At 40.1% G+C, this 24,630-nt stretch overlaps 1 protein-coding gene across 1 annotated transcript; it reads right to left on the bottom strand.

Moving 5' to 3' along the window:
- Positions 1-15,866: 15,866 nt before the first annotated feature.
- On the bottom strand, positions 15,867-24,221 carry LOC308633226 (nuclear factor 1-like; the record flags this gene model as incomplete). The annotated part of the gene is made up of 3 exons (XM_081265754.1): positions 15,867-17,654; positions 23,159-23,216; positions 24,109-24,221. 3 exons carry the CDS (start codon positions 24,219-24,221, stop codon positions 16,998-17,000), a joined length of 828 nt encoding a protein of 275 aa, XP_081121880.1. The 3' UTR covers positions 15,867-16,997.
- Between the last annotated feature and the right edge of the window lie 409 nt (positions 24,222-24,630).

Below are 24,630 nucleotides of genomic sequence, written 5' to 3'. Positions count from 1 at the left end.
AAATCACCAGGTACACGCTGGTGTTTGTATATGGCTTATTCAATCTGAAGGTGATGTAGTTTCTCTTTCCCTAGAGGTACTGAACTGCTAACATCCATGGACTAGATCAAGTTTGCTTCACTTTTCTTACAGACTGTTAAACAAAGAAGTGTGTCTTGAGTTTCATGATGTCCCACATGTTACTGTGACTAATCCCCAGCCATTTTTATTTACAGTGCTCAGAATGAGTTTCTATGACAATCCCTTACCACTTTTTAAATGCTACATACACATTTTCTGCTTTTTGGAAATCATTTGTTCTATACTCTATCCAAAGAAAAGCACACACGTTAATGTCTGGAGAAGCGGATTTCATCTGCTGATTGAACAACAAACAGATAAAGCAGAAAACAATGAAAAATCTAATATACACTCTTTGGATGACTAGTTCTTTGTTTGTTTTCAGGTATTCCATTTATGATACCTGCAATGGTGGAGGTTCTTCTCCTTCTTTATCAAGCCCCCTCCCCAGGCTTTCTAAAAGACCCTCACAGCCATCCCATTAATACACTTCACACTTGCACACTCTCCAGGACCCCTCACAACTTCCTGTCTCAAAGTAATACTTACCTTCTTTTAACAAGGGGCAGGGGAGGGAGAAGCAAAGAAGCTCAAGACCTCTGACAACTTAAAATCCACTTCAGTGCAAAAGCCTCAAGATTGCTAACTATTTTCAGAGAAGAGCAAAAGAGAATAATTAGGTGGGTGCACTACTGGAACTTGGCTATGTTTTAGTAACTACTACCAAATGCCAAATGAATTCACTACAGCCTGCTCTCCAAGGTCTTCCCTTCCTTTCTGTTTTTCACTTATTCTCCTGCTGTTTAGTTTTCCTGTAACTCTGTTTTATACTTCACTATTACTAAAAGAATATCCTTTAAAAAAAAGACAGAAAGAAAGAAATGGATCTTTTCTGTGCCTTGACAGCTTTCCTTAGAGAAAACATGCTACCAGGGTCAGCTATTAAATAAGAGAAAGCACCTGCATCCTTTTCCATATCCAACTGGATTTTCTGAACATTAAATAGATATTTTTATATGTAAAAAGCAAAACTGTAACACTAAATAGAATTATAGTCAAATGATGGAATTTCTCATATATCAATATCCTATTTTTTAAAAAGCAATACTTAATAAGTAATACTACAAATGTTTAAAAACTTCATATGGGCTATTAGTTGAAGGGACCCCAATTTAAGAACATCAAAAGCTTTAAAAGCCTAATTTCTGAGGAAATTATATCTAAGATGGCATCAACTCAGTTATTCAGTTCTGAATCTTTGGAACCTATCACAGTGTCTAAGAGGTAGTAAGAACAGAAAACATGTTTGATAAACTAAGCTACTAATGACATGGCAGAATTTATCAATAAAGGCTGCCAGAACAAAACTTCTAGTCCAACACCAACCAAAGCACATGGATCCTGATTTGAAGCAAATGACAGTGTGCTACAACAGTTCTCCAATGCATACAAGAATCTTCCATCTCCACAGCTCTGGGGACACATGAACTTAGCTTTCTCAACTCTTCAATGAGAGTTTGTTTGGTGCACCCAGTTTCCTTCAAGATAGGAGACCCTAGATCTAACACCAAAACAGAAAAAGCTCTGGATTCTCACTCATTTTTAAACTTCAGAGAAAACAAGAGCTTTCAACACTGTTATGCAGTTCAAATGCAGAAGCAGGGGTCTGACATACTGGGGACACTCTGAAGAAAACCCAGGCCACAGAAGCGCAGAATGCCTTGACCCATATAACAAGTCCTTCTACCTGTTTTCTCACCTACCTAAAATGTAGGATTTATATGAAGAGTTAATGATGTATAAGAAAAGGTTATTTAAATATCACATTTTAAGAGCACAATTCTGGGGATCTGAGGGATTTGGCTTCAATACTGGCTTTGTCAGTTACTAATGGTATGACTTGAGTGAACTACTAATGCTCTTTGATCCTCTGTTTCCTGAATAAAGACAGTAATGCACTCTCCACTCTCTCCCTCTACTCAACATAAAAAATTTCCCCAAACTTGAAAAAGTAAAACAAAACAACAACAAAAACTACATAAAACCAAATAACCCACGTCCACAATTTCCAAAACTCAAAGCTGATTCTAAGAAGTGGCACCCAGATATGTAAACTCTTTGAACGGCCCAAAGTTTTTAAAGAGTTTATAGCAGAACACTCTATTACAAAGCAAAATTAACTGTTAAAGCTGCTCTATCCTCACTTTTGAACTAAGTGATTTGGTAGTAAAGAATAAAAAATGTGAACCAATCTTCCTGTCCTGTCCATCTCCAGTCTAACCTCCAATTCCGCTGCCTCAAGACATGGCTTCACTTATTATTCTCCCACTCCCACTCCCATCCCAGCACTTCCCCAGCTCAACTGCACATAAAATAAAAAGTCATGCATAATCAGGCTTTATGTAGCAAAACTGAAAATGTCTGTCTTTGAAGAATTACAAAGCTTTCTGTCTGAAACCTCTGACCTTTCTAGAGAAATCAGAGTCACTGTAGTTTAAAAATGTAGGTGGCAAAAGTACAAAGGATCACATTTATCCATTTTGCATGTTTGTCGTCTTTTCTGAAAAGAAGGACAAATATCTTTGGAACAATTACTTCTCCAACCTTAACATTTCAGCCTTCAATATCCTCTTTCAGGAAAAAAAAATATATCCTGAGGCCCAATAAGATGACACTTCTTTTGTTAATTTTTATCCCCACCACATTTTACTGCAACTAGAAAATATATAAATTCCAAAACATTTTTAAAGAAATGTCTATATAGTGAGATGGCTAGGAAAATAATAGAAGTTCATTTAAATCATTTTCAAACCATTATAATTCTTGATTGAGAGATTTCCAAAAGTACACTGAAGAAAAAAAAAGTGAATTCTTAATAAAAGTTCTTGTCACATAGGAAGAAACCATACAATAAAAGTATTGCAATGACTTTCCTTCCCTAATAGGAGTACATAACAATAGTTAGGCTGTTGAACAGCATCTTACAAAGACTTCATTCTCAGAAGTTACTTGAAAGTACACTCCAAAAGAGAAATTTCTACCATTTAAAAGAAGGGAGGGGGAGTCAATTAAATGAATCCATCAGAAACTTTAGTAACTGAGTAATTTTTATTTGATATGCATCCATGCAAAAATCTTATCAAAAACACAAAAATGCAAGCATTTCTCATGTAAATAAGCTTTTAGCCAAATTCTTATCAGAATACTTGCTTCATCTTAAATGTTTGTGACCTACTTATCTTTAACCTCCAATTACTTAATGTTGAAAATATATTCTCAGATGCACAGTTTTCCATCAACAATTTTAATATGTAATATGAATTGCACTCAGCATAATAGATATCTACAATTTTCATTGCTAATGTGCTACTCTGAGCCTGCACAACTGTTTAATACTATGTTACAAAAAAAAAGTATGTTACAGAGGTTTACATGCAGATGCACAATGTCTTAATTACTCAGTGTATAGAAAGCTCTTTAAGCATCTACATCCCTCACCCATTCAGAATGCTAAAAAATGGCATGAAGAAGGGCTTGATGTCATCTCATTACTAGAATTCCATCTGTCTATGGCCCTTCTTTGACTTGACTCCTTCTGCAGCCAACATTTTCACAAAGTTGATGAGAATTTGTCAACCTAAGGACTTGTAATGTCAGCTCCTTTGAAAGGCAATGTTATATTTGAAAGTGACAATGAAGGATCCTGTACGTATATTATTCATTTTATGTAAGAGCTTAAAATTAAATAAATAATCCCTTTAAGACTAAAATACACAGAATTGTAAATGCTTCCAACAGGGGCAAGAGACAAGTACATACCCACACGGAAGAGATGGCTTTAAATTCTGACATTCAGTCTGATGTCTCTGATTTTGAAAATAAATGAAGAACGACATTGAAATACCACAGTTCCTACTACCTACTGGCAAATACCTTTCCCTACCAAAAATTCCCACTCAGATCAAGCTCTGTGACTCACCACAGATATCTTCTCCAACAGCATGAATGCAATGCACTACCCAATCATGAGCAGGCAAAATTACAAAAGGAAATAAAATCACCCAAACCATAGCAACAAAGACAACAGCCCGACAAAGGCAGATGCTACACAGACATTCATACAAATTTTTAATAGTATTCATTTTAAAAATATGTTTTAATTTCATTTCACTTTTTTTTAACCCATAGAACATTTCAAACACTGCCATTAAAATTTTTAAATAAATTATATGCTCTGAAAACTGTCTAGGTTTGTAAAATCATAGATTATTTGGGACTACCACAGCACTTCCCAGAGACAAAAAAGGGTGGGCAGAACGGACCTGGATGCAGAAGACAACGTGGGATGAGTTCTGTTGGTTTTATTCTAATCTTCTTTTGTTTCCAATCTCCGCTTTACTCACAAGCTTCAGCTTTCACTTTGCAGCATTAACTGACACTTCACAACCCTAACTGTAAGAGTTTATCACTTCCTAAAAGAAAGTCCATTTGTTTGATTCAATATAAGTTCAGTAGCTTATTTTTAAATATGCCTTACAAGAATTAATATGTTCAAGAGTTAGTTAATATAAATTGCATTTGCTTATTTTTTTTCTATTTACAATCATGAAATTTGCATCAAGTAAGGGTGTTTGTTTTTGCACTAAAGTCATTAAGAACTAATATGTCTAAGTTTTTAAAAATGAAAACAAGGCTCAATCATGTAAGGGCATTTGTCCCCATTTTAATTTTTTTCTTTCTATGCTAAATTTAAAATTTTTTAAACTAGTAAAATTTCTTTGCTCAAACATGATTTTTGCTTTCTGTTAAATAATTATATATAAGGTCATAACTAAGGAATCTTTCAAAACAAAGTTTAAAAGGTAATCATTACAGAAAGAAAATATTTATTTCTTGTATATATAATATATATATGCACAGTAAAATATTATATGCAATATGAATTTTTAAAATGCTTGATTTAATACTCAAAGATTTCAAAGCATCTATAACCCATTTGTCTAATATTATTTTACAAAAAAAAATCTTAAATCTGTGTCATAATGCTTGCGTTCACTAAACTTCAACATTCTAAAAACAAGATAGAATAAGTTACTCCGAATTTTTTACCCTAACCCTGACCCAAGTAAGGCCTCCTTCTTTGGCTAAGATTTAGACTCATTAGTAAAATGCCTCCATGAGAAGGTTCAGATTTTGTGTATTTCCCTTTTACTCAAAGACAGGGGTGTGATGGCATTTAAATAATATTCAACTCAAGGCAAGAGGTTGTAAAGAAGGATACAAAATTTATTTGAATTCTTTTAAGAGCATACTATTTGGAATCAGAAGACTTGGGTTTGAATCTTGCTCTGCACAAGTAACCTGGCCATTCTAAGACTCCCTTCTCATTTGTTCAAATACAGAGTGCATTATTTATTCATAAACTGTGTGAAGGGAGGAAGGAAAGGAGAGGGAGAGAGGGAGGGAGGGAGGGAGGGGAAAAGAAAAGAGCAAGCTACATATATGGCAAAACTTAGTGCAGTGCCAGATGCAGAATAGACACTCAATAAAAGTTCTTTCCCTTCCTTCCTTCCTTCCATATCCTTTTCTCTACTCTCAATTGATCTAGGTCCAAAATATCTACCACTAGGGAAGTGTCTGAAAGACATGAAGAGGAATAAATTTAAAGTTCTCAAAGAACATTAAAGCTATTCCACTTTAATCTTCAGTTATTATGATCATCCTAATCAGTCCAGAGTTGGCCCACACTACATTTTAAAGAACAGCCCTCGTCAAAGCACATAGCACAAACGAACTTCTTTTTCTCCATTTTATCTTATTTGGCTTGATTTGCCAACTGAACAGCAAAAATGTCCTCTGCTATAGAGCTGCTGCAGTTGTCACTTGTTGCAGTTACCATTTCTTTGCCTCAAAAGCCATGTTTACTTAACTAGAACATTAATGGGAGGACTAATACCACTAGATAAAATGTGCTTTTTACATGGTGCAATTACCATAACAAAACATGAATAATTGTTTTCTAATATTTGGAAGAAAACTTAAAGAAAAAAGGCATTTCTGTCTAAGTAGCAGATAAGAAAATTCTGTTAAGTTTAAGGACACCAAAGTTTTGATGAATAATATATCTCTTACAGTCACCTTAGCAGAAAAGAAACTAAAAGCTAGCTAGCACTACTAGCTTGCAACTTAAAAATCAAAATAGTGAAAATAATAAACGACAAAATTTCCTTAACCCTAATCCCCCAAACCAAGATTATATGTACCCCAAAGTGACTAACTGGACTCTCAAAATCTGAAAGAATTTTTGCTAAACTTTCTAAAAATTTCTGCAGAAAGTCCTGAACCCCTAAATAATCTCTTTAGTCTGAAATAAGTTATATAAAACAAAAATCATGGGAAAATGGATTATAAAATTCTCCACTTTTCATCTCACTGCCCGAGATCTCTTCACAGTCATTATTTAAACAAACACTTTCAGAGCATCTCCGTTTGCCACTAAGTTCACGGTTTTATGTTTCTCTTAACAGAGAATGCCAGTTCATTCATTCTGTTCCTCCTCCACCTGACTTCTTCCTCCCCCTCTCGCCCTAAAGGATTTACAATTTATAATATATTTAAAACAGGCTCTGACCGCTAAATAACCATGGGGAAATTACTGTTGGAATGGTAATAAACCAGTGTTTAGCCCATTTGCTGAACTCAATCTGTGTTTTATGTTTTTTTTCTTCTATTCTAATCCTCAGAATTGTTTTCAATAATCTATATTGACATTTGTGAGCAATTAGAATTGCCACTGCTTCTGTGCAAGATTTAAAAAGCCGGCAGACTGTTCTGCATCCTCTAGAAGCAGCTTGAGGCCCTAACCAAGTGAAACACCCAGTCCTACTGTGTACAGCACTGACCACAACAAAGGCTGTGGTTTCTCCCACACTAGCCTTAAATAGGTTTAAATTAATGCTATTCATCACTGGGTGGAAAGGAAGACAAGGCAAATCCATGCCAGCAGCATTGGGAAATTTTCTAACCCATACACTCAAACCTCTTAGCCATAAATGAACTGAACTCCATTCAAAGACTTAACTCCAGAACAACTTTTTCTCTCTATTCCTATATACTCTCTGCCTTTGAACTTCCATCTTTTTCACTACATTCTAGGTGAAGGATTTTATTACCACATTCTAGACAAAGGATATTGTCACTGTCCTCAAGTTATGCAGAAAACACTCAAGGATACAAAGCCATAATTATCTCAAGCTTATTGGTTGCTAGTGTTATTTTTTAATAATTACAAGATAAACTTAAAATCTTAAAACATGCGCATGTATCTTGAATAGATCCATCAGCCACAAAATCCACCTCGAGTTTATCTTTACAGTAAGAATTTGAAATACAACGAAATTCTTATTCTTTATTTTAAATATCGTGGAATGTTAGTCTTACCCTGCCTTTTCCAAACATACTTTATCACTATAAAGCATAGGATCAACTTTCTGCTAAGGAGTTCATAAAGGGACTGAAGAAGTTTAATTATATAATGTATAATTCTAGACTTGAGCATAAACACACACACACACCTGCTAACAGAACATATTGAATATATTTCTACATATGTAATACTTCTTTAAACTAATGTGGTAAGTTGTCGCGACCCCCTTGCCCGCAAGGAAGACGCAACACCGGGAATCTTCTTCCAGTCGTTTATTCAGGTTCTCGAGATCTCTTCCACTCTACTCTCTTCTTCATCTTTCCTACCCGAATGCTCCTACCAGCCTTAATAAAGCATCTCAAGCCCCAATGCGAAGCTGCCACGTGGAGCTTTCTCATAGGGTGTTAGAAAACCACGCACCAACTCTCCCAATTAAGGAGTTGTTTGTCACAAACCACAGTCGAGCCAGCGCCATCTTGTAATGGCGACCGCAGTCCGCAGAAACGGCTCACTACAGTTCCCCCTTTTGTTTTCTAAAAACAATACAGGCGAGAGTAGAGGTCCTATCCCACTGTGCAGAAGTGGCTGCATAGTATGGCTCAGCCCCAAGGAGGGCCCTTCCCCAGATCTGAGACCATATCAGCCGACGCTTTTCTCGTGGGACGGGGCGTGGACGCGTCTAACCCGCATGCAATAGGACATGCTCTCCTTGAGGTCCACTTCAAGGATCACTCAAGTGCAGTGCCTTGCCTCGCATCCTGTATCGTGATGGACGAAGGGGGATAGCCGAGGCTGAACTGTGGCTGTTTAGAAACACAACGACAAACAAGTTGGTAACACCCTACAAGAAAGGCACGGGTAATCTGTGCAAGCCAGACTTGAGGTGAAATGCCATTACTCATACTAAGCCTTCAACCAGGAACCTTATCAGACCCAAGCAGGTCAGGACGTTCCCACATGACCGTTGTTGGCTGAATATGAAAACAGACACCACAAATCTTTCAAGGCCTTGTGAGCTCCTTCAAGGTCTTGTGAGCTGGCCTCTTTGACATGCACAAAAATCAGGGCTGGATCCAAGCCCTGGGGGCCGGGGGGAATCCGTGCCAGCAGTTCCCCCCCTTTTGTTTGTTGCACGTCAAAGGGAATCAAGTAGCCCCTGTCTTAGGTCGTTCACTGCCCCTACACTGCTTACCCGTCTTTGGGGAGGCCCCATTCCCCTGTCTTAGGTTGCAGTGCAAGCGTGAAAGTTGCCCGTCTCTGGGTACTACAAGATCAGCTTGTTGTTGCCAAGGCGTTCAGTGGTATCTATTCAGCCAGTCATTATTGGGTCTTTAATTGGTTCCGGTTCAACAAGGCATAGAGTAAAAATAAAGAAGAAAAAGGGGGCAAAAGGAGGAAGGCATGAAGCAGGGATCATTGTAGAAAAATCATCTTCGAATTGGTCGGAGACAAACTTCAGCAAGATCATCCTTGGTCTGCAGGCGTTGATAATGGATCTGTATTGGCTTAGAAGTCAGAATGTTAATTTGGTCTTTAATAAATTGTGTCATTCTCTTACCTAGGCAGGGGCCTACAGCAGCTATAAGGAGGAGACCGAAAAGCGGTCCCATTACAGTGGATATCAAAGGAGTTAACCATGGGGTGTTTTTTAAACCACTGTTCAAACCATCCTTGTTGTGCTTCAAACTCCTTTTGTCTTTTAGCCAATCTTTCCGTGACCTTTTCCATAGTTTCACAGATTACCCCAGTATGATCTGCATAAAAACAACACTGTTCCTTTAAGGCTACACATAGTCCTCCTTCCCTTAGGAACAATAAATCTAGTCCCCTCTTATTTTGTAACACAACTTCTGAGAGGGAGGTGAGGGACTTTTCCAAAGCAGTAATTGACTTGGCCATGGCTGTCAAATCTTATAGCTGGGTAGAGATTAACATTTAGGATCTACAGTGGTATTAGAGGATAATTTAGACAGTATTGCTACCCCTTCATAATAGGGCGGCCTGGAGGTCAAGCATAGCCAGCAATCTTGGGTCCTGTTAGGACTAGTGGCATTGAGAGCGAAAAAGGCTCCTTGGATCAAATCAAAAAGACGATCTCCAGTTCCAGGGTGTATGGGCCCAGGGGCACAATCAAAGGTTTGATAGCCCACAGTTATTGTTTGACCGCTGGGGGAAGATATTACTGCTGGGGCTATGGGCTGTTTGGGTCCAGATGGGGCCTTTTGATCTCCGAGCACCTGATTGGGTCCTATTAAACTTCCAGTAGGCTGTTCTGTGGTCAATTTAAGCCGAAAAAGCAGGCCAGGATTGTACTGTCCGGGGGTGCAAACACCCAGCCCCCAGAGATATCCTTAAGTCCAATCTGGCTGCTGTTTTCCATTGGAAGTAAACTGAATAGTAATATCTGATTCTCCCTCTATTGTTTGCCAGAAGTGGGTAACATCAGTTTGCCAGACATCATTGGTGTGTAAGCCTCTAGGATTAACACTTAGACTAGGGGAATGAATGAATGGAGCACACACTGGGCATAAGGAAACAATTTGTAGAGTCTGATCACGTGAGCACCCCGTACGGAAGCGTAAGGATTGTGCATTTAGATGGAATTTAGCATGGAGCTAAAGAGCTGATCCGTTTGTAATTGTTCCATGATAGTAAATTGTCTGCCAATATAAGGGGCTGCTTCAATAACTGAGGCTAAATTAGCAACATAGAGACTATCAGTATACACATTAAGTGGGATGGAATTGTATAGTTTAAGGGCCATAATTAGAGCCTCAACTTCTGATATTTGGGCAGACAGTCTAGGAACAGGGTGTCGAATTACTTGAGATCCATCAAAAAACAACAGCAAACCCCCCTCTTGCTCCGTCTGTATAAACAGTCTGAGCTCCCGGGATAGATTCCCCTTTAATAATTTTAGGAGAAATAATAGGACATTTTTTGAGGTCTTCTAGAAGTTTATGTCGGGGAAAGTGATTATTAATTTGACCTTTGAAATTACAAGGGAAGAGACACCAAAGATCATGTTCTTGTTGGAAATTTAAAATCATATCCTGGGTATAAGGTTGAATGAGAATGTCAAAAGTCTTTCCAAACAGTGCATCACCCAAATATTTGGCTTTCCAGATCAAATTTGTCACTAGTTCATAAAAGGGAGTTATCACCCGAGAGTTAGAAGCAGGTAAATGGACCCAATAGATGGGACCTATTTGTCAAAACACTGTAGTAGGAGTTAATTTTGATGGCAGGATTATAAATGATAGGGGCATAGAGTAGTTTATCTGGGTAACCTGCGTGTCTTGTAGGGCCTTCTCTATTAGTCTTAATGATTGTAGAGCCTCAGGTGTGGGATTCTCTTGTAGGGCCTTCTCTATCAGTCTTAATGATTGTAGAGCCTCAGGTGTGGGATTCTCTTGTAGGGCCTTCTCTATCAGTCTTAATGATTGTAGAGCCTCAGGTGTGGGATTCTCTTGTAGGGCCTTCTCTATCAGTCTTAATGATTGTAGAGCCTCAGGTGTGGGATTCCTGGCTGAGCTGGGGGAAGGGTCTCCTTGGAGGAGATCATACAGAGGCTTAAGTTCCTGGAAAGAGAGGAGTTGGCACTGTTGTTAAAGTTATAAACATACCTCTTAAGAGAGGGGGAAAGGGAGAAACCTTTAGCAACTTGACGTTTCTCCCAAGAATGATCCTGACAAGGCGTAAATGTTGGGGGGAAACCAAGATTAGGGGTACAGTAAGGAGAGGCCTTAAAATGAGTGGCATTATAAAGACTATTAGAAGAAGGAGGCACTGGGATTAGTACCTCGGAGACAATAGCCAAGGTAGTTATGTTTAAAGCAGAGCTATTTACGGGGGTTCCTGAGCCTGATTGTTCCCCTGAGGCTACTTAGCTCAATACAGCACTGAGAATGCTTCCCTGAGACCTGACTGGACCGCAATGGGTCCTTCCAGTTAGTCAAATTCTTGGTCTTAAGGCTAATACAATGAGCGTTCCCGAAGCCAAAACAAGAAACTCCTGTGAGATTAACTTGAGATTGATTAAAAATGCTTTCCACCTGAGTTAGTGTGAAGGCGGCATCCACTCCATAAGTGCGCACAGACTCCGCCAGGGTCTTCAATTTATCATCTTATGAGTTTAACATAGAAACCTGTGGAATCAAATTTTGTCTGAAAAAGATATCTTCCGTTAGCATTTACAGGTAGGCATTTTTTTTTTAAAAAATACAGTTTCTGAGTAGCTCCGGTAGAAATCCGAAACGCAGCAGTACAGGTTAGTGGCTGGAAGGCGGGACTAGAAGTCCTGTCTGAGTGACTGTGGAAGAACCAATCGGTAGCCCCCAAGAGTGTGGGAGGTGGGACCAGGAAGTCGCTCTTCCGCCAGGCAGCCCATGGTTACCATGGTGATGCAAGCAACACGGAGTCCGTCGCTCACCCTCGGGGCAAAAGTTCCCCAAGATTTCCTAGCCGACTGCACCTTGCCTGATTTTGTTTGCATTTTTCCCCGCCTGGCCAAGCTCTTACTGCGGCAGCAGCCTGCTCTGTTTCTGGACCACCCCCGCACACTCCGGCTTCCGGGCCAGGGCGGGCTCCTGTTCCCTTTTCCCGGCTGCAGTGGGCGTCCCTGGGCATAGATCCCAGGGTCATAATTAATTTGCTGCTGCGGCACCCATGGCACAGCAACAAAAGGAACACAGAAAACGAAAGACACAGACGACAAAAAAAAAACACAGAAAACAAAAGTGAAAGTACACATTGCAGCTGCAATAAAATATGAGGCCTACGGGGTCCCGCTCTCGGGGACGAGGGGTCCACTCAGGGACGAGGGGTCCACTCACGGGACGAGGGGTCCACTCACGGGACGAGGGGTCCACTCACGGGACGAGGGGTCCACTCACGGGACGAGGGGTGCACCACTCCTGACGACTGAAAGTTCTGATTTTCCCGGGTTTCGGCACCATTTGTCGCGACCCCCTTGCCCGCAAGGAAGACGCAACACCGGGAATCTTCTTCCAGTCGTTTATTCAGGTTCTCGAGATCTCTTCCACTCTACTCTCTTCTTCATCTTTCCTACCCGAATGCTCCTACCAGCCTTAATAAAGCATCTCAAGCCCCAATGCGAAGCTGCCACGTGGAGCTTTCTCATAGGGTGTTAGAAAACCACGCACCAACTCTCCCAATTAAGGAGTTGTTTGTCACAAACCATAGTCGAGCCAGCGCCATCTTGTAATGGCGACCGCAGTCCGCAGAAACGGCTCACTACAGTAAGTTACCTAAAAATTAAGACATTACCATAATTAAGTTGGCATACAATTATTATGAATAATCATAACAATCTAACATGATTCATTAAATTTTTTAAATGATTATTCTATATGTACTGGTAACCTTATCCATATACTTATTCTGTATTTAAAATACTAGCTTTTTTAAAAAAAGGAATCATTCCCACTGCTTAAACAGCACTCTGGGTACAGCCTGGATGTGCACAAACACGCACATGAAGCGCACGCGCACACACACACTCACAGACACTCCTAATCTTACACCTGCTCTGAAGCAGTAGGAAGTGAATTCTCAATCTGTCAACATGACCATCTGGTCTACCTGCATATCACGGCTTTCTGTATTACTATATGAAGGAATGGCAATCACGAAGCCAAAATAAAACTAAAATGCACCTGAATGGGAGTATCTCTCTTTTGGTTGAAATGGAATAATATGTATCAGAGCAAAACTAGCAATGCTCTAACTAATTTAAAATGAGCATTCCCAACAGCATAATTAAGTGAACAATATGGTACAGGTAATATGGTAATCATTAATGCTGCTGTACAGGTTTACTGTACCAGTATCAAAGTTCTGAGACCCTGAAACATCTCTGCTATTCCTGGTGCAAGCACAATCAAGTGTAGGCCGAGCAATCAGTTACCACTGTAGCAAAGATTACTGTACAAGTAATCTCCACCTTCTACCTTAAAAATAACAAGTACCCAAAATGCCATTAGGACAATATCAGTTAGCTTTGGTTTTGGCTAATTAACAGTTACAGAAATTACCTAACAAGTTTTGGTCACTTACTAGTCTTTCAAAGTAAATTTTAAGATCACGAAAAATACTTCCAATCTTAGAAAATTCTTTACCTGAAAAAAGAGAAGATGGCTCATTGTGATTCAGCCTTGGAGTCTAACCCAGTTGAAAACTAGCAAAGACTCTAGATGAATGAAATATAATTTCATTTGTTTTAGTTTTTAAATGTCATCACACAGCTGCCTCAGAGCTAATAACTACCAAATATAAATTGGTGACACTGTCATTCTATGGCATAAATACAGCAATATAGATCAGTCCAAGAGAAGAATCCTTAAAAAGTCTAACATCTTGCAAAATTTAACTAACTCTAATGAGAATCTTTGTAAAATCTGATTACATTACCAGAAGTTATAAGAAGCAGTTTAAAAAAAGAAAAAACTCTCCAGAAAGTTCTCGGTTGAGTGCCTACTAATGAACAAAGGTTAACTTTATCTAAAAGGTCAAATGCGTGGTGGCTAAGGTTATGACCTTAACAACTTAAATTGTGACCTTGCCACGTGCCAGGTATATTGTAGATTCTGATACAGATCATCTGGTAAAGACTGGTCATAAATTAGCTTTACTGTTACACGCCCACAAAGAAAACCATTTGCCACAAAACCATAATATCTCCAAGTTGTCATATGATCCATGGGAAGGACAACTCAAATAGAGACCAAATTAAGGGCATAAAACGATTTTGTTCTTTTATACTTTTAACGAGATGAAATTCTCAGGCTTATGGAATCACTCCGATTTCATTACACGTTACTGTTTATCAGCCACAAAATTCACACAGTTCTAATACCACTGGATTTAAGGGAAAATTTTGGAATGTAGTTTAGGTATTATACTTTAGCATCTCAATAAGCCTTAGAATAAATCACTTCTGCTTTTAAAAAATGATAGATTCTGCATGTGCTTCCAATATTCTTTAAGATTTCAACTTTTTTCCCAAACAAGCAGCCAACGCACAAAGCCCTGATTATTGTAGATATTTTTAAGAAGAAAAGGTCTCCTTTCTATAGTCATGGTGGGGGTGAGGGGGTTAGAAGGAAAAAATTCAATATTTTCAAAGAAAGAAAGAAAAAAAAGTGCACTATAGGTGAAAAGGCCACAATGGTTTTGGCATGTATCTCAAAGCACGTTTCAGTGTCTGCCTCCTGCCAATACTGGCAAGTTCTCAAAACTTTTAAGGAGGTAAAAACATTGTTTAGTGTTTACAAATCTTCAGTATTATAACAGATGCTTGTCACATCGGTTGTATGGAAGTTGACCGATCTACCTCATATTTGTATTGGCAGCTTCCCTTCAACAAATAACAGGTCTCTAAATCTTTTAAATCATATTTGAAATATTTTCGGACAAAAGGCCCTTACTATTCTCTTTTGCAACCTTCCTGTTGCTCTCACAGAGAAGCAGCCATTACTGCGGTCTTGTGGAAACCAATGGCCAGGCATTTGGCTGGTGTTCAGGCATAACGAGGGATTCTGGGATACATCAGGAAAACCAATCCTAAAGGTAGTCTGATCCACACTGCTGTCCATAAATCTTTCATAAGCAATAAGGATGCTAACTCTCCTAAGCAAGCTTCTAAATGTCATTTCACCAACTTCGCCCCTCCAGGTATCATAACCGGCAATTGCAACCCGTTAGCTCAAGGATTTGAAGCAAAAGCATAATAATAAACCATCAACAAGGAAAGGTAACACATGCAATGGGAATAGCTTAGAAAGGTTGCATTTCTTTAAATCTAATGGAAATGTTAAATCGAAAGAACAGGTACTGCTTGTGCTGATAAAAAAACTTCACAGGCATTTCATTTTCATGTTATCTTGTAAGGAATCAAACAAATGATCTATATCACCTGTTGGCACCCTCAAGATTCTATGTTGGCCAATTAAAGAATTCACTATAATTTATAAATCATTTTTCTAAATATCTAAAAGATAAACACAAACTTTGAAAGAGTGCTCCATGAAAACCCTTGTGACACATATACTTTTTGCAATCTCATGCACTTACATATGCAAATAAATAAAAATAATTTTTAACTTTGCTTTTGTCATAAACAAAACAAACTAACAGCAGGGTAAAAGAGGGTTAAGGAAAGGCTATTTGTTCCTGTTTAGAGATCATTTGAGAAGTATTGCTCTTACATTTTTGCTACCCAGAAATGGCAAAAGCAACAGGCACTTCTTATAATTAAGTATACATTTTCAAAAACCCAAATATTTGAAACACTTACAGAGCACATCTTCTAAAAAACTCATCTATCCCCTGCCAACAGAATGCAAATGATGATGTGACATGCTTGCAAAATTAATTTCTCCAGTTTCTTAAGTAAGGACAGATGGATAACAAAAGTTCTTTCTAAATCGTATATCGGAAAAAAAAATAGCAAATAGAATATCAGCTGACTTCTTTAAAAATCATCTAACATTTATAGAACTTAAAAATTTTTATTAAACAGTGCAGTGTTGACTTTATAGATATTATCTTCTCTCTCCTCTATGGACAAAGTATGTAAATAAACAAACCCCAAAACAATCCACTGGTAGGATTCCACAACTTACTTTCTTCCATCTGGCTCAAGTAACTGCCATGAAGGCAATCTAGCAAGACCGATATGTACATATAAAAAGTCAACAAGTTACACAAGACCTGAGCTCTCCCATAACACAATGAGCCTTTTGTCTAAAACAAGATGAAAGGAACAAAGTAAAAATGCATTATTTTATCCAGTCCTCAATAGTTTTATCCCGAATGTTGTTCTAAATACTGAAACATGACCAGGTGAAACATGCCTTAAAAAACAATAACAAATTTCTTTTAAAAAAAATCAAAACAACTCATTGCCTCAATTATCAATAGTGACTTCTCAGCATTTTCATGCATTGTACAGGCGGGTTATTTTTAATATTAACCCTTCCATCATTTATTTACAGAGTTAGTTTGGTTCGTTTCCCTTAGCTATTGGAGAGGACATTGAGAATTCCTAAATACAAACCTACTAAGCTTGGGTATTAATATGATTATCTTTCCTTCATAAATGATCAGCAATTTGATAGCAATCTTACTTCCAACTAACTTCTTAATTGGCAGGGGGTTCAAGAGGCCCCAGTGGGTTAAATACATTCCCCACAGAAAAGCAACTAAAAAGATTGCCTCACCACCAAACTAAATGCTTTTTAAATAGATCACATGCCAGTTAAAACACACTATTTATTACAAGGGTTTTTCACTAGGCTTCTCTCACCCCTCAACGAGAACTGTGACTTACACTTCACACCTGTCTGATACAAACACCTTGACAGCACCACTTACCCAAAGAACTGAACTTGGAATTCTCTCAAAGCTAGGCTTTTCCACCTGAATGAAGGCTCAGACACAGGCCTTCAGGCTTCTCTGACTTTGGTCTATCTCTGAAACCATAATGGCTTTATGTAAGCGGCCTGCAAGTTGGAGAGCTCAAGAATGGCGGAGCACACACACACACACACACACAGGCGGTCAAGAAAGAAACACATAAAAGAAAGCAGAAGAAATTCTCACCATCGCACTTACCTGCTGCATGCACAAAGTATGCCAAATATAAATCGAGTTCCTTAACAGAAACCCCTATGTGATGGGGTTGGACACAGAGCCCTGGATTAGAGCATTGTGGGGACTTTACAAGGCGCTTGCCATCAGTACTTTCCAGCGGAATACCTTTAAACAAGATGACCATAACAAGGTCCAACCTCCAGACTTTATCTGCCTGGCGGAGGCAGTCAATTCTTCGCATCTTGCCTTTCTGGTCTGGGTTGGAAAGAACACAACATGGAGGTTTTTTCCCTGTAACTGTAAGAACAAAATCCTCTTGATACTCAGGTCGGATATCTTTCCATAACTTTGCCAGAAGTCGAGATGTCCACTTCTGCTTGACCTCTGGTTTTTCACTTAGCAATTCATCCTTCACGGCTCTCTCTTCTTCTTTTGACATACGCTTTTCATGTTTTTTGAAGTATTTTCCTTTTCGGGCCTGCAGGTTGAACCATGTGTAGGCGAAGGCTCGGACATGGGGCAGAAGTGCTTCGATGAAAGGATGAAATTCATCCTAGGGAAAGGGACCAAAACAAAAATATGAATAGCCTGAAAAGAAGAGAAAACAACTTTCTTCAGAGAATTACCTTAAAAATATTCCTCGTTTTACTAGAAATTCAATTCAAGCATTGTATTACCTAAATCATACACAAAATCCCTAAGGGAAGTCAAAGGGAGAGGGGACAAAACTATCAGTATCATTTCTCATGATTGGTAAGAAAAAATTGCTAATTTTTTTTTAATGTTCTCATATGTTCACTAAAGCATATCAGCTTCTATTGTTAGGCCTAGTCCCCAAATCCCTTTGATAGTAAATGAAGTTCATGTAAATGCTTATAAAAATATATAATCTTCACCCTATTTCAAGAAAGGCATATCTAATTTTGTCCCAGCCTTGACCTCACCACTTGTAGTACAGCCAGGGCCCGGCCGCCAGATTGGCAAATCCTAAACATTTAGATGCCAGTCAATGTTTATGGAAGTCTAGGAGCAAAAATCATCTCCACCATCAATGAAAACAAAGGCTTTCCCTCTAAAAATATTGCACGCAGACTGTTCCGTTTCTTATTCATTTTGGTAATATCTTGATTCTTCTTTTAAATATTATAGTTGCATATAATTTTTGAGTCAGAAAATTAGAAAAATTGGGCAGATCCTTACACAAAAGAAGAATTGGATATTTATTAGGCTAAAATAGAAAAAATGTATGCCCAAGACATAATTGCTGATAATATAGGAATTAAACAAAAAGAAGAAAAAAATGACAAAGAATAGTGTACATGCCAGAGAGTAAACAGAATTCGTCACTATGACAGTACTGTTACAACTAAATGCATTAAATTTGCTGATGTGATTATGAAATGCCTTCAGTAATGATCGTGCCTAAAAAATGGATCATTTAATTTTGGAAATCTATTCCAGCTTTTTCTCATAGAGAAACAGAGAACCTAGTATATTCCATGCTTATGAGACTCCAGAAAAATCCTCTTAAATTCAGGTAATTGGGAAATAAAATTGAACTTAAAGCATTTAAATTGTTTTTCCTGTTTTACTCAAAATGCTGGGTTTTATACTGATATTGGGTTAGGAAATATAAAAATAAAGAAAAAATTATACAGTAACCTCCACAAAGCTTTCAGAGTACATCTAACTTCTAATTAACTAATCCATGCTAACCTTATATGACTTCTTTCTGCCACATAACTGCCCGCAAAAGATAAGTTATTTACTTTTAAATAATTGAGGATGAGAAAACCAAAGAGATATTTGATGACTTTTAAAGGCTATAAGATAAATATTGTAAAATGTATTTTTTTTGGTTTCTTATAATGATTTAAATATATACTTTTGATGCACAAGTACTTATAATGTGTAAAATATTGTTATTATTAAAGCAATTATTAAGTTGTTTAGTATTCAAATGTAAACTGAGAGTAAACTGGTAAAATATTTTAATAGTCAAATATGTTAAAATTTTACAAATTATAATCAGTCATCAAAGCACCGTATATGACTGGTTTTTTAAAAGCAAATATATATAAATGTAATGCATAGTAAATCACTGCAATAATTGACATTAATTTTTTTTCTCCCTGCCTGAATTTTAGGCTCTATGTTTCAAGTTTAAGTTTGAAAACTGTTCTTTTTCAATAAAAGAATCCAGAAGAGAAGTAGTCAGCTTTCATAACACATGTGCATTCTTCAACTGAAGGGAGAAAAAAGAAAAATATAAGAATTATATTATTTTTACCAAAAACCATTAGCATTTTTTAAATTTCTGATGTTGGAGAATCTTTCTTATTCCCATACTTTAGAAGAAATAGGGGGCGAGTCACAGTTTATCTGCTAAAGGTATATGCCAAACCACAGAGCATTTAAACATTACTAAATTCTGAGCTCATCCTTGAAATGTTCTTAAATACACAAATTTTAAGTTTGAAACAGTCCTTCACATTGACCGATTTTCTTATATATACAGGACATGCTGGGGACCAAGATTCTGTGGCGTTACGCAAAGAACTACTGGAGTCTCCCTTCAACGACACAGTGAGCTTTCACCAAAGGGAGGATTTCATTTTAAAGTCTCAGCCCCATTTTATAATGCAAGGAATAATTTAGCTCCAAACAATTCATATCTATGCTAAAACATTACTTGAAAGTTTTATTAATGCTAATAATATTTTAAATAAATATTATAATATGGCATTTTATTTGTCCGAAGACATATTTAAAACGCTCCTCAAAAAACTTCAAACTACAAACTCTGTTCATTCGTGTTCAGAAGCATTTTGTTTACCTGCCAACCAAATGCCCATATATCTCATCATAAGAATCTGTAAAGGAGGCCAACTATATCAACTAGTTGTTAAGAATAATCTAAGTCACCAATTTTGCACCAAAATTATTTATAACATATTATTCCCCAAAGGTGTCTAGAATGTGCCAATAAAAGTGCACAATACTGGGCTGGGGATGTGGCTCAAGTGGTAGCGCGCTCGCCTGGCATGCGTGCGGCCCGGGTTCGATCCTCAGCACCACATACAAACAAAGATGTTGTGTCTGCCGAGAACTAAAAAATAATAAATATTTTTAAAAAAAGTGCACAATATTCTGTATAACTTTACTCACATGTACAATTACAGTGCTAGTTAATTTTTTAAAATATATCTTTCTTGACTCATGGTTAGAAATATTCCAGAACATCAAACTAAAGAGTGTCACTAGCTTGCAGGAAACGTCCAGGGATAAAATAAATGATTGGTTTAAAAAAAATCACATGCCCTCATAAATCACATGGCTGAACAAAATACCATAAGCTATATAATATTTAAAATTATTCAAGAGAAAACAAAAAGAATAGTTTACATAAGTAGTCCGTGAGAATGTTACAGGCCACCAATAAAAACAAACCTAAAAACCTGTTCTAAAAGCAGTATTACTTTGAATCAGCATCTTAAATGTTGATCTGTTTGAAAGCAAGCCAAGTTTAAGAACCACAAAATAGTGATATTTCTGGAAACTACTTTTTTTTAAAGGTTCACCTATAAATATGTCCTGGTTATCATTATATAGCCAGGTACATGTTTTAGTTATAACATGCCCATCCTTGATTAAAATAAGCTGTCTGGTATTTTCCTGGTAAACTTTTGTAAAATTATATACAAGTAAGTGGAGTTTGTTCTTTCACTTAGAGTACTTTCATCATTGTGCTTACTGGATTTTTTTAAAATGAGCAATAAACTACTAAGCTTTTCTTTCTACAACTAGCTCTAAAGTATTATAAATAGTCCAGAATATTAAATAAATTGTAAATTATTTTTAAAAGAACCTCCCATAAAATAAATGAGCCTTTATCCACTACTTATTGTACATTTTTCCACAAACTTTTACACCAAATAAATGTTTCTATTAGTGGTGTTTTAGAAGAAGGCCTAGTGAATGCATCAATCAATGCTACCAAATATGTAGGAAGAAAAAAAAAGAAAAGAAAACTTTCTTAAATGTGATAATAGGTCAGGTACCAATAGAAGTCAACTTTGTCAAATACCTGACTACACACCCTGGGCCTGCATGGATACACAGGTATTCTCACATATGCACAATCCCAAAATACAAGTTTATCACTTCAGAACTCACTTAAGGAGACAGTAAAGTATCTGTTAAGGTCCTTGCTTTCTGTTGCAGCACACTGGTATTATCTAAAAGTTCTATGTGTTGCAAACTTTTGCCAGCTAGAACTTCAGCCTTCGAATCTCAGCATTTTCACTGCAGTCTTTAATTCATTCAAATTATCTTACACTTTGCATCTTATCCATATGCAATTGTGAACCTTGCCAGAAGTGGTTGGAAAAGTTTCATTCCACACTTCCACAAGTTACTAAAATAGGAACTTTAAAAGTTTGTTAAGGGGGAAAACTTTTACAATAACTAAAAGCAACTGCTATCCATTATTAATGCTAGGCCTAAATCCCAAACAGACCATTTCGACATAAAAGATGCATTTAAGAGTCTTCTGAGATCAAATAGCCGGCATTATTACTGTTAGATATTGCAATAAGAAGGGTTGTCATGTGGGAAATAAACCCAGAATCGAGAGAGAAAAGAGAAAACTAGTGATACTTTTTAGCCTTCCAAAGTATTCCGGTTAAACCGTTATCTCCTGCTGAATGAAGGCAAGAAGTGGTAGCAGGTTTTTTTTTTTTTTTTTTTTAAGGGAGTGGTGAATAAACATTTTATTTGAAACATATAACTTCATGTAGGTGATTAATGGTCTGATTGCAATGTACCAAAGCAGTATGAAAGCTCACACTTTGCTTTAAAAAGAAAAATTTAACGCAAAACCACTCTGACTTCATGCCTTTTAGTCAAAGAAAATAAATAATATATTCAAAAGGGACCAGATTTGGGGCCGCGAAGTAGCAATATTTTGCCTGGGGGTGGTGCAGACAAGGGAGGGATGGACTGGGAGGGCATGGAAAGGAGGGGCGGTGGGGCGCAAGAGCCCCACGCTCCGAGTTGAGTCGGAGGGGAAAAGTTGCCCCCTTCCTGCGCGCGGAGCAGCCGGAGTAGCGCAGAGGCATCGGCGGGGGGAGTCGCGTCCGGCCCGGGCCGCTGCTCGGGCTCGCGGCCGGGAGCCCAACTCGGCCCGGAGCTCCCCAGCCCGCGGCCTCTGCCGCTCGCCGCCCTGCGCAGCGTGGCCTCCTCCCGGCTGCGAAACTTTCACTCGGGGAAAGCGAGCGATAAAGCCAACAGAGAGGGGCGAAGACGAAAGCTCCAACCGGCCGGTGCGGGGGGACGCGTGTCCACGCAGCCCGGCTCGGCCGAGAGCTCGCCGCCGCCCGCCCGCGTCCGAGGGGCGCTGTCTGGGCTGGGGCCGGGACGGCGGCCCGCGTCCCTCCCGCGACCGGACCCCGAAGGCTGACAAACAATAAACAAAAGTAAGAGTTTGGGGAGGTGCGAGCTCTGCGGCGGCGCGGGCTCCGGGAAGCGGGCCATGGGTAAGGGCACCCGCCGTCTCCCCGCACCCGGGGGCTGCAGCGGCCCTGAGCTTGCGGGGTGCGCGGTGGGCTCCGTCGACGGCCCCCTCCCCGGGCGCCGCGGAACTACAGGAACCCTGCCCTGGGCAGCAGAAACGCTGAGTCCAGATTTCAGCGTGTCATGGGCTGCAACCCAGCTGAAACACGTGCGGGCGTCCGAAAACACCGCCGTTCCGCAGTCGGTCGCCCCGATATTAATTAACGCATTAATAAGAGGGCGCCATTAGCCATGTGCCCACACAAATGGCCGTGCAAGAGGAATGCACCCGCATGGAAACAAAGTTACTTTCTTAAAGCTGTAGCCCCCCACGGGCACACGCGCGCACACACAGAGAAACACGCGCAGACACAGGCACACACATGCCCCGGGCCGAGCTTGCGTGACGGTCCCCGGTTCCCCCTGCCCAGACCCAGACAAGCCCCCACTACCAGACCCCCCCCCCACCCTGCTCCAGTCCTCCGCATCCAAACAGCTGCTTACCTGGGTGAGACAGAGCGGAGAATACAGAACTGCCAGGCGGTGTGGTGTGCGTGTGCGTCTGGGTGTGCGGTTTGGAGGTGTGCGTGAGTGTGGGTGAGAGAGGAGAAAGAGGGAGAGAGGAAAAGAGTGGGAGAGGGAGAGAGAGAGAGAGAAGGGGGGAGAAAAAAAAATCAAGCCTGCTTATTGCGTTCACATTTCCAACTCGGCTCAACAGCAGCCAGCCAGCGCTATTGCCGCTCCATGAGCTGAACTTTAACCCCGCCTAGAGTCTCCCTACACTCCACTATACATGTCTACTATACGAGGGCGTTAAAGGCATAGTGCACCCTTTCCCACTCCCGCGCCGGCCCAGCCGGGTGCCCGCCAGCTGCCAGCGCGCCCGCCTCCGCCTCCGCTCTGCACCGCACCGCACAGCCGCCGCCGGCTCGCGCCGCCGCCGGCGGGGGGGGGGGGGGGGGAGAGGTGTGTGTGGGGGGGAGGTGTGGGGGGGAGAGGTGTGTGGGGGGGAGAGGTGTGTGGGGGGGAGGTGTGGGGGAGGGGAGGTGTGGGGGAGGGGAGGTGTGGGGGAGGGGAGGTGTGGGGGAGGGGAGGTGTGGGGGAGGGGAGGTGTGGGGGAGGGGCGGCTGCAGCGCCGCGCCGCCAGCCCGGTCCCCAGCCTCCGCGGCCGCTTGCGCTGCCCGCCTGCTCGCTCGCTCGCTCGCTAGCTCTCTAGCTTGCGCTCTCGCGCGTTCTCTCTCTCTCTCTCTCTCTCTCTCTCTCTCTCTCTCTCTCTCTCTCTCTCTCTCTCTCTCTCTCTGCCCCCCTTGCCCCCCCTTCCCCGCTCAGCGCATTACTGGGTAACACAGTGAGGAGCAGTTACAGTCTGCACTCCCGGGCAGCTATAGGCTGCCACAGGATGTGCTTAAGCAAACAAAACTACTTTTCCTCATCCCCATCCCCCCACCCCCCGCCTCAGACCTTCGCGGACCTCGGTGGAGGATTTGGGCAACTTTGCCAGGTCGCCCTGCACCCCCTGGGCCACTGTGTGGGCACGAAGAGCACCGAGGAGGAGGCTGGGCGACATATTTGCATGTATGCAAATTTCTTTTAAAAATCAGACCTCCTAGGTAACTTTTTTCCCCTCTGAAATGCGGTAGGGCTCAAAGCATTGTAATCTCTCCAGCGAAGCTTTCTGTGGGAATAGATTCGTCGGCAGAGGTAATTATGCACAAAATCCTGCAAACTTTGGGCAGCTTCAGTCCTATGGCATTCAGAAGCGGGGGTGGTGAGGAATAATTTCACACAGAAGATTCACCACCGGATTGGAGATGGTGGGGGGGGGTCTGGAGAGAGGAAGGCGGAGATTAATGAGCGTTCCCCCTCCCAGGACTCTGTAACTAGTGGGTTTGAACACAGATGCCATACAAAAAGTTCTGTCACGTTCAGAACCAACAGTGGTTTAGCTGGGACATCGTTTTTTCTTTCTGTTTAGG

Source organism: Spermophilus citellus (assembly GCF_964194105.1).
Source record: "Spermophilus citellus genome assembly, chromosome: 14".
NCBI lineage: Eukaryota > Metazoa > Chordata > Mammalia > Rodentia > Sciuridae > Spermophilus > Spermophilus citellus.
This window is presented reverse-complemented; position numbering and strand designations above follow the sequence as displayed.